General features: G+C 41.1%; 1 protein-coding gene across 1 annotated transcript; it reads right to left on the reverse strand.

The window, feature by feature from the left end:
- Window positions 1-231: 231 nt before the first annotated feature.
- ASGR1 (asialoglycoprotein receptor 1) lies at window positions 232-10,057 on the reverse strand. The gene is made up of 9 exons (XM_074225441.1): window positions 9,780-10,057; window positions 9,546-9,636; window positions 2,422-2,538; window positions 2,075-2,170; window positions 1,921-1,992; window positions 1,656-1,742; window positions 1,389-1,543; window positions 989-1,095; window positions 232-621 (listed from the first exon to the last, which is right to left on the reverse strand). The coding sequence occupies exons 2-9, from the start codon at window positions 9,610-9,612 to the stop codon at window positions 465-467; spliced, it is 858 nt and encodes a 285-aa protein (XP_074081542.1). The 5' UTR covers window positions 9,613-9,636; window positions 9,780-10,057; the 3' UTR covers window positions 232-464.
- Between the last annotated feature and the right edge of the window lie 1,328 nt (window positions 10,058-11,385).

An 11,385-nucleotide genomic window follows, 5' to 3' on the forward strand; every position in this document is an offset into this window, starting at 1 on the left:
TGCGACCTCAGAAAATTCATTACACTCTCTGAACCTCAGTTTCCAAATCTGAAAAATGAGGGAGCTGATCTATAAGAGTCTAAAAACTCAAGCATTTTATGATGCTATATCTAGGTTGTTTTTACAGGGTTTCAAATTGTTTAAGAAGTCTACAATTGACTGCTTTCTGTTGTCTCCCAAATTTATCCTAGCCTTGGGATTCTCCACCCTCTATTTTTCTGCCCTTCCCATCCTCCCTTCCCCCAATCACACACAGAAAAGAAGTTTGGGGAGTTCACTTTAATTTCTGTTTGACCTTCAACACATGAACTCTAGGCAACCTGATACTACAGGACTACTTAAAACACAATCACTTCTAAGAGTGATTCTAGAAGATGTCAGAAATTCTGGATTATTTCCCTCCTTTTCTAGGCTGCTCCAAGGAGATTCCTGAATGGAAATGGTGTATTTTTCCTGCAGGGCTACTAGGCAGCCTTTTTGAGTTCCATCTCACAGACCCAACGATAGGGACGCTGGCAGACGTCATCATTCCAGCCTCCATCAGAGTGTAAGTGGGCACAGTCCTCGCCTCCTCCTAGCCCATGCCCATACCAGTTGTCTGGTTGAGATGGCATCCAATTCCTAAAGGAGATAGAAACAACCCCAGGTACCCCAGGATTTCAAGACCCATTGATCCCTGGGAAGTTCCCAGTCAAGAATAACCAAACTCTGAAAGAGACGAGGGTAGATGTCCCCCTGAGTTATAGAGAATAAGAAAAGAACATTTGAAAAGGGAGTTGTTGAGAAAGAGGGAGTAGAGGGAATTGGTCTCTGAGGGAGATAAAGACTAGAAGCCTAAGGATTAGACACTCAAATTTAATGAGTAATCTATGGGATTGGCCTGAAACTGAGTCTATATAAAGAGACTTGGACATATAGAAGTAAGTGGAACATCAGACTTATCTAGCTCAACTCTTTCATTTCAGAGAAGGAATAAGGAGATACTCACTTGATGTTAGAGTCATAGCTTGTCCCATCCACCCATTTCCAGGTGCCTTCTGCATCAGTGAGGCCTATCCAGGCAAATGCAGGTGAGGTGTGATGACTAACAAAGTTCTGGGATGGAGGGAGTGGGGGGGGTTAGAAGGTTAAGGCAATAAACTTTTGTCCAGGCCCATCCCCTCCCTGGTGCCTAGAAGTCTTCTTCCTCTAAATGACGTTGATTGTACTTATCTGGGTTGTATCCTCAGTGCCATTCTCCTATAATATAAATCCCATGAGAGCAAGGACTGTTTCATTCTTTGTATTCTTATTATCCAGCATTCTTTCCAGCACATAGCAGACACTCAACTATCTGAAAATGGAATGAGTGAATTTAATCTGGGGATGTGGGGAACCCTAGCCCTCACCTGTTCATTCCAAGAGTTTATGACAACCAGGTGTGAATTCTCCATCTCACAGTATTTCTCAGCCTCCGTCCAAGATTTCCCAGTTCGAGAAAACCAATAACAGTTCTCCTCAAACTCTAACCAGTCAAGAGGACAACAGATCTTGTGGCTGGTACCTGAGCAAAAGAGAAGAGCAGAGCAGAGGACCCAGGCAGGGGATCCAGCCAAGGGAGGAAACATGGGAAAGGTACAGAGGTCAAAGGCCATTAAAGTCCTCTCTCTTCTTACCATTGCTTTGAAGTACTATCATCTGACAATTCAAAGTTCGGAGAATTGCTGAAATGTGTTGTTCATGGAGAAGGAAACTAGAGAGATCTAGGATGTGTAAGAGAAGCAGATAGAAAGTGAGTAAATATATGGCCCAATTTTCTGTCTCTGGAACAACAAGAAATTAATAATTCCCAAACCCAATAAGAACCCCAATCTTTGAGCTAAGAGGTCCTCCTCCTCCCCTTGATCTGCTGTCCTGCCCAACCCATCACCTTTTTCTAACCTGTATCCCTGTCTTTTTGATGCTTCTGTAGCTTAGCCTCCAGAGATTTCACCTTTTCACTCATACTGTTTCCTGTTGAAGATATAAATTCAGGATCCTAGGACATGAGATCTACATCTTGTCCCAGGGACTGCAACCAACAATCCATCCTTACCCTGGCTATTTAGTGCTTGGATCTCTGACACCATCTTCTCTGAGAAGTTGGTGAAAGTTTCTTTCAGTGTCTGTAGATCTCCCCGAAGCTGTGTATCTGTTAAAGTGTTTAGGAATGAAGAGGTGAAGTTGATGTCAGGTGCCCTTCTTCCTCTTTATTTTAGACACTTCCCATACATTGCTCTACTTCTTTCCCTTTTGTGTCATCCCATCAGTCCCAATCCCGCCATCTACTTTAGCTGCTTTATTCTTGTTCTCCTGGGCTATCCTCTGGGATCTTGCTTCCCTCAAGTTTCTCTCTACCTACTCCCAGCTGTGTCCCAACTTCACTTTCCCATCATCACTCACTTTTAGATCCCAAAACAGAGATGATCACTACCAATAGGAAGCTGATTCCCAGGGAGACCAGGAGGAGGCGATTAAGAGGGCAGAGACGCTGGTAGATGGGTTGGGGTAAAGGGGAACCTAAAATGCGAGAGGACATATTAGTAAGGAAGTTAATTCAAAGAACCCTGGAAAAATGGGGGAATGAGAGGTCCTGTGTAACAGAAGAGTAGTAATATGAAAGAACCTGGATTGGGATCTAATGTGAGGGAAAACAAAGGCAAGTGAACCAGAGGAAAGTAAACTCAGAATCTCCTCTTTCTAACTCTTCCTCTTTCAACCTCATAAGGCTATGAACCTACTGAGTTAGATTAAATTGAACTGCGAATTGGAATGATCCCATGGCTTGAAATTCTACAGGGGAAGTTAGTCCAGAAGGAATAGAATATGTCTCTTAAAACACCCTTCTTAGGGGTGGCTAGGTGGTGTAGTGGATAAAGCACCAGGCTTGGAGTCAGGAGTACCTGGGTTCAAATCCAGTCTCAGACACTTAATAATTACCTAGCTGTGTGGCCTTGGGCAAGCCACTTAACCCCATTTGTCTTGCAAAAAAAAGCCACCTTTCTTTTTACTATCCTATACTACTAGTTTCACACTGATATTAGCTCTTCTCTCTATGGTACCTTCAACAACCCAGTTTAGCCTTTGAAAGAGGAAGCAAGTTCACCCCTTTTCTCTTGTCCTATTTTCTAGAAAAAATACATGGACTTTTTTTTGTGTGTAGTGGTGGTGGTGGTAGTGGTCATTGTGGAGTATTTTAAAAGGTTTCCATAGTAAACACCACAGGGATAAAAATAACTAAGGAAGAAATGCTAAAGTTTAGAAAGGCCTCCTCTCTTCATTGGACCCTTCATAGAAATGTCGTAAAATTAAGCCTAAGTTTCCTCTCTCTTACCTTGTTTACCTCATTTCTTTCAGATTCTATACCTTACCTCAAGTCTATCTGAGATGGAAATTATACTCATTCTACATTACAGGAGCATATTTGGTTTGGCTTTTAGGTGTCTCAGACTGTTCCAGAATGTGGGGGGACTCTTAGCTATGGATCCATGTCAGTAATTTGCTTTGTATGCTTGTTTACTCCTTCCAAATCCTTCTTCTTGGTTTCTGATATACAACAAATTTATCATCTCCTCTCTTGTCATGGACCTTCATAAGTCCTATAGTGGTTCCCTATTTTGGAAAGATTTTTATCTTAAAAGATTTCTTTCTTTGGTCTTCAGGTTTCCCTGCTTCCCAAACTCTAGCAGCACTCTCTTGGGTTAAAGGGTTCTGATTCACTCTCTTTCTCTCTCTTTCTCTCTCTCTCTCTCTCTCTCTCTCTCTCTCTCTCTCCTTTTCCCTCTTCCTTTTCTTCTCTGTTCTTCTCCTTCTCCCTCTCCCTCTTCCTCTCTGCCTTTCAACCTTGACCCATCTTTTCTATGTTAGTTGATTGCCTAAAGCAAATCCTTTAGCCAGATGGCAGTGACTGGCTCTGCCCTTGGTGAAACTATATCTTCCCAATAATGTCTTAAACTCATTGCTGAAATAGAAATGAAAGGAAATCTTTGGAGGAAGTGTCTAGGGGCAGCTAGGTGGTGCAATGGATAGAGCACTGGCCCTGGAGTCAGGAGGACTTGAGTTCAAGTCCAGCCTCAGATACTTAATAATTGCCTAGCTGTGTGACCTTAGACAAGTCACTTAACCCCACTGCCTTGCAAAAAAAAAAGGAAGTGTCTACTCCAAGTCATTTGTAATAACAAAGGAAAATCAAATCAAATATAATCTGACATGTATCTAAGATTTGAGGAGAGCAAATTTCAAAGAGTTCAGAGAAATGACAGGTAGAATTGAATTGAATTGAGTATAGGTATGATTCCATGGCCTACAATTCTACAGAGCAAGTTAGCTATGAAATTCTAAAGATCTACATAAAAAAAATTCTGATAAGAAAGAAAAGGGAGAGTTGTCTAAAGAGACCAATGGGGATGCACAGAAAAATTATCAACAAAAAAAGCATGTACAGAAAATAGAGCAGTAAAAGTTCTGTGTAAGTAGTCAGGAGCATCAAAGCTAAGAATGTGAGCCTTGGTTGGTTAAAAAAAAAAAGGTAATATGGGGCGGCTAAGTGGCGTAGTGGATAAAGCACCAGCCTTGGAGTCAGGAGTACTTGGATTCAAATCTGGTCTCAGACACTTAATAATTACCGAGCTGTGTGGCCCTAGGCAAGCCACTTAACCCTATTTGCCTTGCAAAAAAACCTCAAAAAAAAAATAAAGGTAATATAAAACAGAAAAAGGGAAAGATTTTTTAAAGCTACATGGGAGAAAAGGAATAAAATAGGAATAGAAACTAGAATAGGGAATAGAAAAGAAATAAGAAACAGAACTGTAATGTACAGTAGTTAAGATGATAATAGTTAATTCTAAGACCACCTTACAGCTAGTGTCTAAAGTAGGATTTGAATAAGACTCTGAGTCCATTTACACCATTCTATCTTCCTAGGAATCAAAAAAAATATTACTATTCTAGATGGATGGAGCAAAGGGACAAAGGAGGAAAGGTAGCTTTGCTACTCTTTTATAATGAAAATGTTTACCTATTAAAGAGTCCCAACCACCATAAATGTAAGAATAGTAAGAAAGTGTCTAGATAGGGGCAGCTAAGTGGTGCAGTGGAGTCAGGAGGACCTGAGTTCAAATCCAACCTCAGACACTTAATAATTACCTAGCTATGTGATCTTGGGCAAATAACTTAACCCCATTGCCTTGCAAAAACTAAAAAAGGAAAAAAAAAAAGCATCTAGTTGCCCTTGACTGAATTCAAGTTGCTTGTCACAAACTACATCCCATGGTGCTACAGGAAAAGGCACCATAGAACTGGAGGATGAGTATTGTCCTGATTTTCAAAAGTAGAGACAAATAAAAATTTGGTCAGGGACTTTACAGCATTTCCTGACAAGAGTTTAGGATGTATTAATGAAAGGATGGATTTAGTGAAAAGAAAGCAATGATCACATAGAGCCTGTGTGACATCTTCAAAAACAAGTCAAGACTTAATCAGAGTCCTTTGTTGACAGAGTCACTAGACTGGTAGATCATAGGAACACTCTAAATATGATTTACCTAGGTTTCAGTGAAACATTTGACAAAGTTTCTCACTCTAATGATCAAGATGGGTGATATGGGTTAAACCAAAGTAAGTTTGGTGTATTCATAATTGGTTGAATGGCTGGACCCAAAAACATAATTAGTAATGATTCACTTTTAACTTGGAAAAAAGTAAGGCAATAATTGTAACTATGGAATGCCCCAGGAATTTGTGTTTGTCTGGTGCTATTTGCCATTATCAATGAATTGGATAAAAATATAATGGCATGGGGGGCAGCTAGGTGGTGCAGTGTTCAAACCCAGCCTCAGACTTTTAATGCCTAGCTGTGTAACCATGGGCAAGTCACTCTTAACCCCATTGCCTTAAATAAAAAAATTTTTTTTAAAAAGATATGGTATGCTTTCACATGATTAAAAGTACTGCCATTTAGTGTCTGGATAACCTTTCTGGGGCTCAGTTTCCTCTTCTACAAAATGGGGAGTTGGACTAGATGACTTCTAATGTACCTTCATAATGTTTGTCCTTCTTTCTTGAAGAAGACCACGATATTAGGGAGGTGATGCCATGACAAACACATGAGTAAGAGGGTGCCATACTAAGTCACCAGTCTCACTTTGTCCTCCAGAGCCATCTAAGTCCAGTGGCCAGATATGAATCAGAACTGGAGATGGCCCTAGATTCCAGACTATGTGATCTTGGGCAAATAACAACCCCATTGCCTTGCAAAAACTAAAAAAGAAAAAAAATCTAGTTGCCCTTGATTGAATTCAAGTTGCTTGTCACAAACTACATCCCATGGTGCTATAGGAAAAGACGCCATAAAACTGCAGGATGAGTATTGTCCTGATTTTCAAAAGTAGAGACAAGTAAAAATTTGGTTAAGTGACTTGCTCAAAGTCACACAGCTAGTAATTACCAAGTGTCTGAGGCTGGATTTGAACTCCTGTCCTAATTCCAAGGCCAGTGCTCTATCAGTGGATAGAGCCATCTAGCTGCTCCTTCAAGTGCTGTTAAAGGATAATTAACATATTGGTTGAGAGAATAAGAATCAAAAAAAAAGAATTCATTTAGAACTTTGAGCTAAATTCAGTAAGATGAAATTTAATAGAACTAAAAGGGGTATATCAGAGTAGGCCTGTGCAGGGACATGTCATAAAGCATGCTCCCCCAAGTCCAACCTCATGCATGCTCTATGAGATGAGATCTCATAGATGGCACTCATGTAACATTTTTTACTTGGATTCAGAAATAAGCTTCACAAATACAAGATGAGAAAGACATAGATAAGCAACAATTCAGTTTGGGTATTTTAGCAGACTGATAGCTTCATAGGGGTCAACAGTATGATCTTAGGTTGCCTGAGGAGAAGATGGTGCCTCTCTGTATTCTACTATCCTCATTAGATCACATCTAGAGTATAGGAAGCCACATTGGAGGGCTTCCAGAGAAAGGTAAGCAGAATAGTAAAGGATTTCAAGTTCATGGCACATGGTTGAAGGTAAGCAGAATAGTAAAGGACTTCCAAGTTCATGGTACATGGTTGGTTGCTGTCTTTTCTTGAAGTGGATCAAAATTACATCACTATGTGAGTCAAGTTACAGTTGAGTCTGTGACTGATCAGACCAAATAAAGCTTAAGATGGTCTGCCACAGGTAGGACACAAATAGGCCATGTGAACATCTGGGGTGATTCCCTAAATTTGTGTAACTCATTTCTTTTGAGTCGTGCCACATATGGACCAACTGAAAGAGATGTTTATCCTGGAGAAGAAATTTTGGGGAAAATTAAATTTGTTCTCAAATAATTGAAGAGCTGTCATGTGGGAAATAGCATTTATCGCCCTTTAAGTTTTGCTAAGTGCTTCATATGGTATCTCATTTGATACTTACAACCATCCTGGGAGAGAGGTGCTATTACAGATTAGGAAACTGAAAGCATTTGCCCACAGTCACACAGTTAAGAAGTGTCAGAAACTAGGCTAAAAGTCAAGTTGTTCTGACATCAGATTCGATGCTTTATTCATGGTGATGACTGTCCTTTGTTCTTAGCCTTGTTCTTCTTGGCCCCGGGGTGGGGGTGGGGGGCAGGGTCATGAGATAGAAGGTGCAGAGAGGCCGACTTGGATTTGAAGCCAGGAAAATCTTCCTAACCATTAAGCTACACACATGGAATTTGCTATTCTACCTAGAGGGTTTCAATAGTCTGAATGGTTTGTGTAAGAAATTATAGATTCTTATTGGGGTATTGAGTAAATGGGGTTTTGTTCTAGCTGGACCTTTAGAAACATAGACACACCCAAACTGGCATGATTAAAATAGGAAGCTATTACTACTATTCACACCTCTGACCAAAGTGCTAGTAGGCCTTTTCTTGGCCCTGTCTCACCTCTTAGTCTACCACAGGGAGTTCCCTAGTAGCTGCTTTGCAATGTCCCAAATATCTCATGTTGCCCTTCCCCAGTTGAATTTGGAGAATCTTCTTATGCCACTTATCCCAGGAGCAAAAATTGCCAAAATCACTTGAGTTGTAACACGTGACCTCTGGGGTCCCTTCCCAGACTCATTTACTTTAATTCTGATCTCTGGAGGCCTACATGGTTCAGAGACTTGGGACTTTTTCTTTTGCAGGTAATCCAGATTAAGTGACTTGCCCAGGATCACAGAGCTAGTAAGTGTCTGAGACTGGGTTTGAATTCAAGTCCTCGACTTCATAGCCAGTATTCTATCCAATGTACCACCTAGCTACCCTAGGGTTTAGGTTTCATGATGCCTTCCCCTGGTCAATCAGCTACTAACTTGCCAGCTGATTATTTTCTTATTCTGACACTGGACTGATGGACTTGCCTGACTTCAAACTCAGGTCAGAACTCAAATGAAAGACTTGCCCTAAGCCAATGAACACTGGACACCTGGCCCTGGTCCTGATCCAGCTGTGTGTTCCAATCACTTTCCTGCTCTCAGACTGCTGAGTCATGGCTGATTTTACTTCCTAAGAGAGAAATTTATTATCTGAGCACACAAATAGCAAATTCCTTAAACGAATAGTTTAAAAAAAAATAAAAAGGTTTGGTACCATAAATCTTCACACCTTGGAAAAATAGGAGACAGAGACTTTGACAAAGCATTGGTAGATTTAGAATTAGAAGAGACCATTCAGTCTAACACACTCATTTTACAAAGAAAACTGAGGTCTAGAGAGATCAAGAGACTTGCCAAGTCAAATTGGTTCTAAGAGATAGGGTCAGTATCTGAATTGTTTCTCTCCTTTTAAGTACAGTAGGAATATCAGGGCTGGAAGAAACATCAGGGATTATCTTGGCCAGCCCAGTCATTTCACAGTTGAGGAAACTAAAGCCCAGAAGGTTAAATGATCAAATATAAGAGGGGAAAGCTCAGATTGAACCCAATTCTTGAAAAACAAGTCGTTTTATTTCTACATAATGTTGCCTCAGTGTCTCTGCATCAGAGTCTTGTTTCCCCATCAGCCTAGGAGTTACTGAGAATGTCTGTCATCACAAGACTTCAGAGCTCGAAGGGTCCTCTGGTACAGTCATCTAATTTGAAAGGTGAGGGAAAAAAGTCAAGAGTAAATGAACTGGCTGGTGAGGGCGAGGTTGAGGACAAGAGCATAGTTTCTCTGACTCATGCCTCTAGCCCCAGCACAAGATGAAGGATCTAGTGAAAGGTATGAGAAACGGACAGGATATGATTCCTTCCCAAGAGGTGACTCGGTCACATCATCTTGTGTCAGTAGAATTTTGCTACCTGTATAGCCAGGGGTGTGGGGTTTGCGTTGGGACATAGATTTCTCCTAAGGAAAAAACTTTACATGGGAGTATATGCTTAATAAAGTTTAAGTGAAAGTAAGACAGGAGGACAAAGGCATAGAATGAGGCAGACATAAAAAAAAAAAGATGAAAAGCAAGGGACATTTTGGGGGTGACTATTTTTTAAGGTTTCCTCATTCCCCTCCTTCCTCCTCCCCAACCTTATTGTTACCTTTACTGAACTGCTGACCATTGTCTTCACTTTCCAGGTGCTGAAGGTCTTGATAATCCTTTGCCATGTTTGTCCCCTAATCCGGATTCCGCTGGGGTGAAGGGTAGAAGGACGACTCAGCCTTCTTCACTCCCCAGATCCATTACCCATGCTTGATTCTGCCCAGCCCACCTCTCCCTGAACCCCAGGATAAGTTTTCCACACTTCCCACACCTCCACAGTATTGTAACCTACCAGGATTTGGGATCTTGGACACTTGGGTAGCTTGGGGGCAAGCCCCCAGTATCAGGGAGTGAACTAGGGGGTGAATAGCAGAGGTCTATATGAAGGGAGTAGAGGTGGGGGGAAGGTATCCCTTAGGGGCAGAGTCCTAAAGAATGCCCAGTGTTCCACTGTCCCTCCCTCAGCATCCCTGACTACATGGACTTTGGTAGATAAACAGAAATAGGAATCAAACTGAATCAGAGGTTAAAAGGGGTGAGACACAATTCCCCCTAATCCCTAAACCTACATCTATTAAAAGAGGACTCCCTGTCCCTTCTCCCCAAAAATGGGGGACAAAGTTTTGTACCTGAAATCCAGGAATTACAATTCTTTTCAGACCATTAGTTTGATTGGGGATAGGTAATAGGGAGGTGGTTGGCTCAGGATGAAGGTATTCCATGGACCTTGGGCCATTTCTCCTTTCCACTACTCAATTTTAAATTTCCCATAACTGGTTTCTTCAAATGTCCTTAATTAGTGCATAGAAGCTGCCTGCCTCAGGACTATCTTCTTGAGAACTCAAGACATTAAGCTTCCCCATCTCTCACTTGCCTCTTCATACCCCAGAAGGTTTAATATCAATCCTAGGTCACCAGAAAACCCAGTCAATAAAAAAAAAAAAAAGATCATTAGAAAACCTTTATCTCTTTACTAGAGATTTTTTAGACTTGACAGTAAGTTCTATTAGTAGCCTGATTAAGGTGCCAGATGAAATATGGTCTAGAGTACATCAAAGAACAAATTTAAAAGGACCTAAAAATGGCATTTTTTTAATGTCTTCCTCTCACTATGACACAAAGAAATGGGAGATTTGGAGGTGAAAAGTAAGAGAGTAGGTCTTAAATTAAATGGAGGACTCCAGAGGAAGTGGGGAATGGAATCCCAGAAGAGATTTGCATGTATGCCTCCATGTAAATATTAGGCTGACCAAGTTTTCAATGTAAGACCCAGATATTAGGATCTCTGGGAAAAGATGCCATGGGAAAGGATGTTGAGTTCTACCTTTTGCAGGATGACCTGCCTTTGGGAGAAAGGCCTTGGCTCCTATAGGATTTGAGGACAGGAGGGAAAAGAGGGAGGAATGAGGTGACAGATCTTTTAGCTGGCCTTAAATGTGCCATTTGGCTAGGGATACCTCCTTCATATGGTATGAAAATTAATCGTAGTAACCCTGTCAAATGATCTGCCCAGATTTTAGCAATCCCCAGGATGCACTGCTCCAGGCTTCTTACAGGAATCATGTCACCAATATCACAGTATATATGGGCTAGAATGGACAAACTGGCTCCTATCCTCCAGAAGTTCACACTCTTCTTGATGGACATCCAACCTCATATTAGTTTAGGGTTCCACTTCTGGTCATTTTAACACCAACCCATCTGACTCATGTCTATCCCTCAGCAGATTCATATCCTATTTCTATCAGTTTTCTACCTTTCCAATGACAAATGTCTTAATTAAATTTGGACATTTCCAGATCCACCTTATTTACCCCCCCCTTTCCCTCCCTCTACTCCCAAATAATCAGGCCACAAGCATTTTCAAGTATCTGTCTCTTCCTTTCGCTCTCTCAAAA

Source organism: Macrotis lagotis, chromosome 2, assembly GCF_037893015.1.
Source record: "Macrotis lagotis isolate mMagLag1 chromosome 2, bilby.v1.9.chrom.fasta, whole genome shotgun sequence".
NCBI lineage: Eukaryota > Metazoa > Chordata > Mammalia > Peramelemorphia > Peramelidae > Macrotis > Macrotis lagotis.

Coding starts and splice junctions, on each gene's coding strand:
- ASGR1 (XM_074225441.1), bottom strand. CDS start 9,612: ATGGCAAAGGATTATCAAGACCTTCAGCACCTGGAAAGTGAAGACAAT. Junction 2,171..2,421: donor CTCTGTTTTGGGATCTAAAA/GTGAGTGATGAT, acceptor ACACTTTAACAG/ATACACAGCTTCGGGGAGAT. Junction 1,993..2,074: donor CCAAGCACTAAATAGCCAGG/GTAAGGATGGAT, acceptor TATCTTCAACAG/GAAACAGTATGAGTGAAAAG.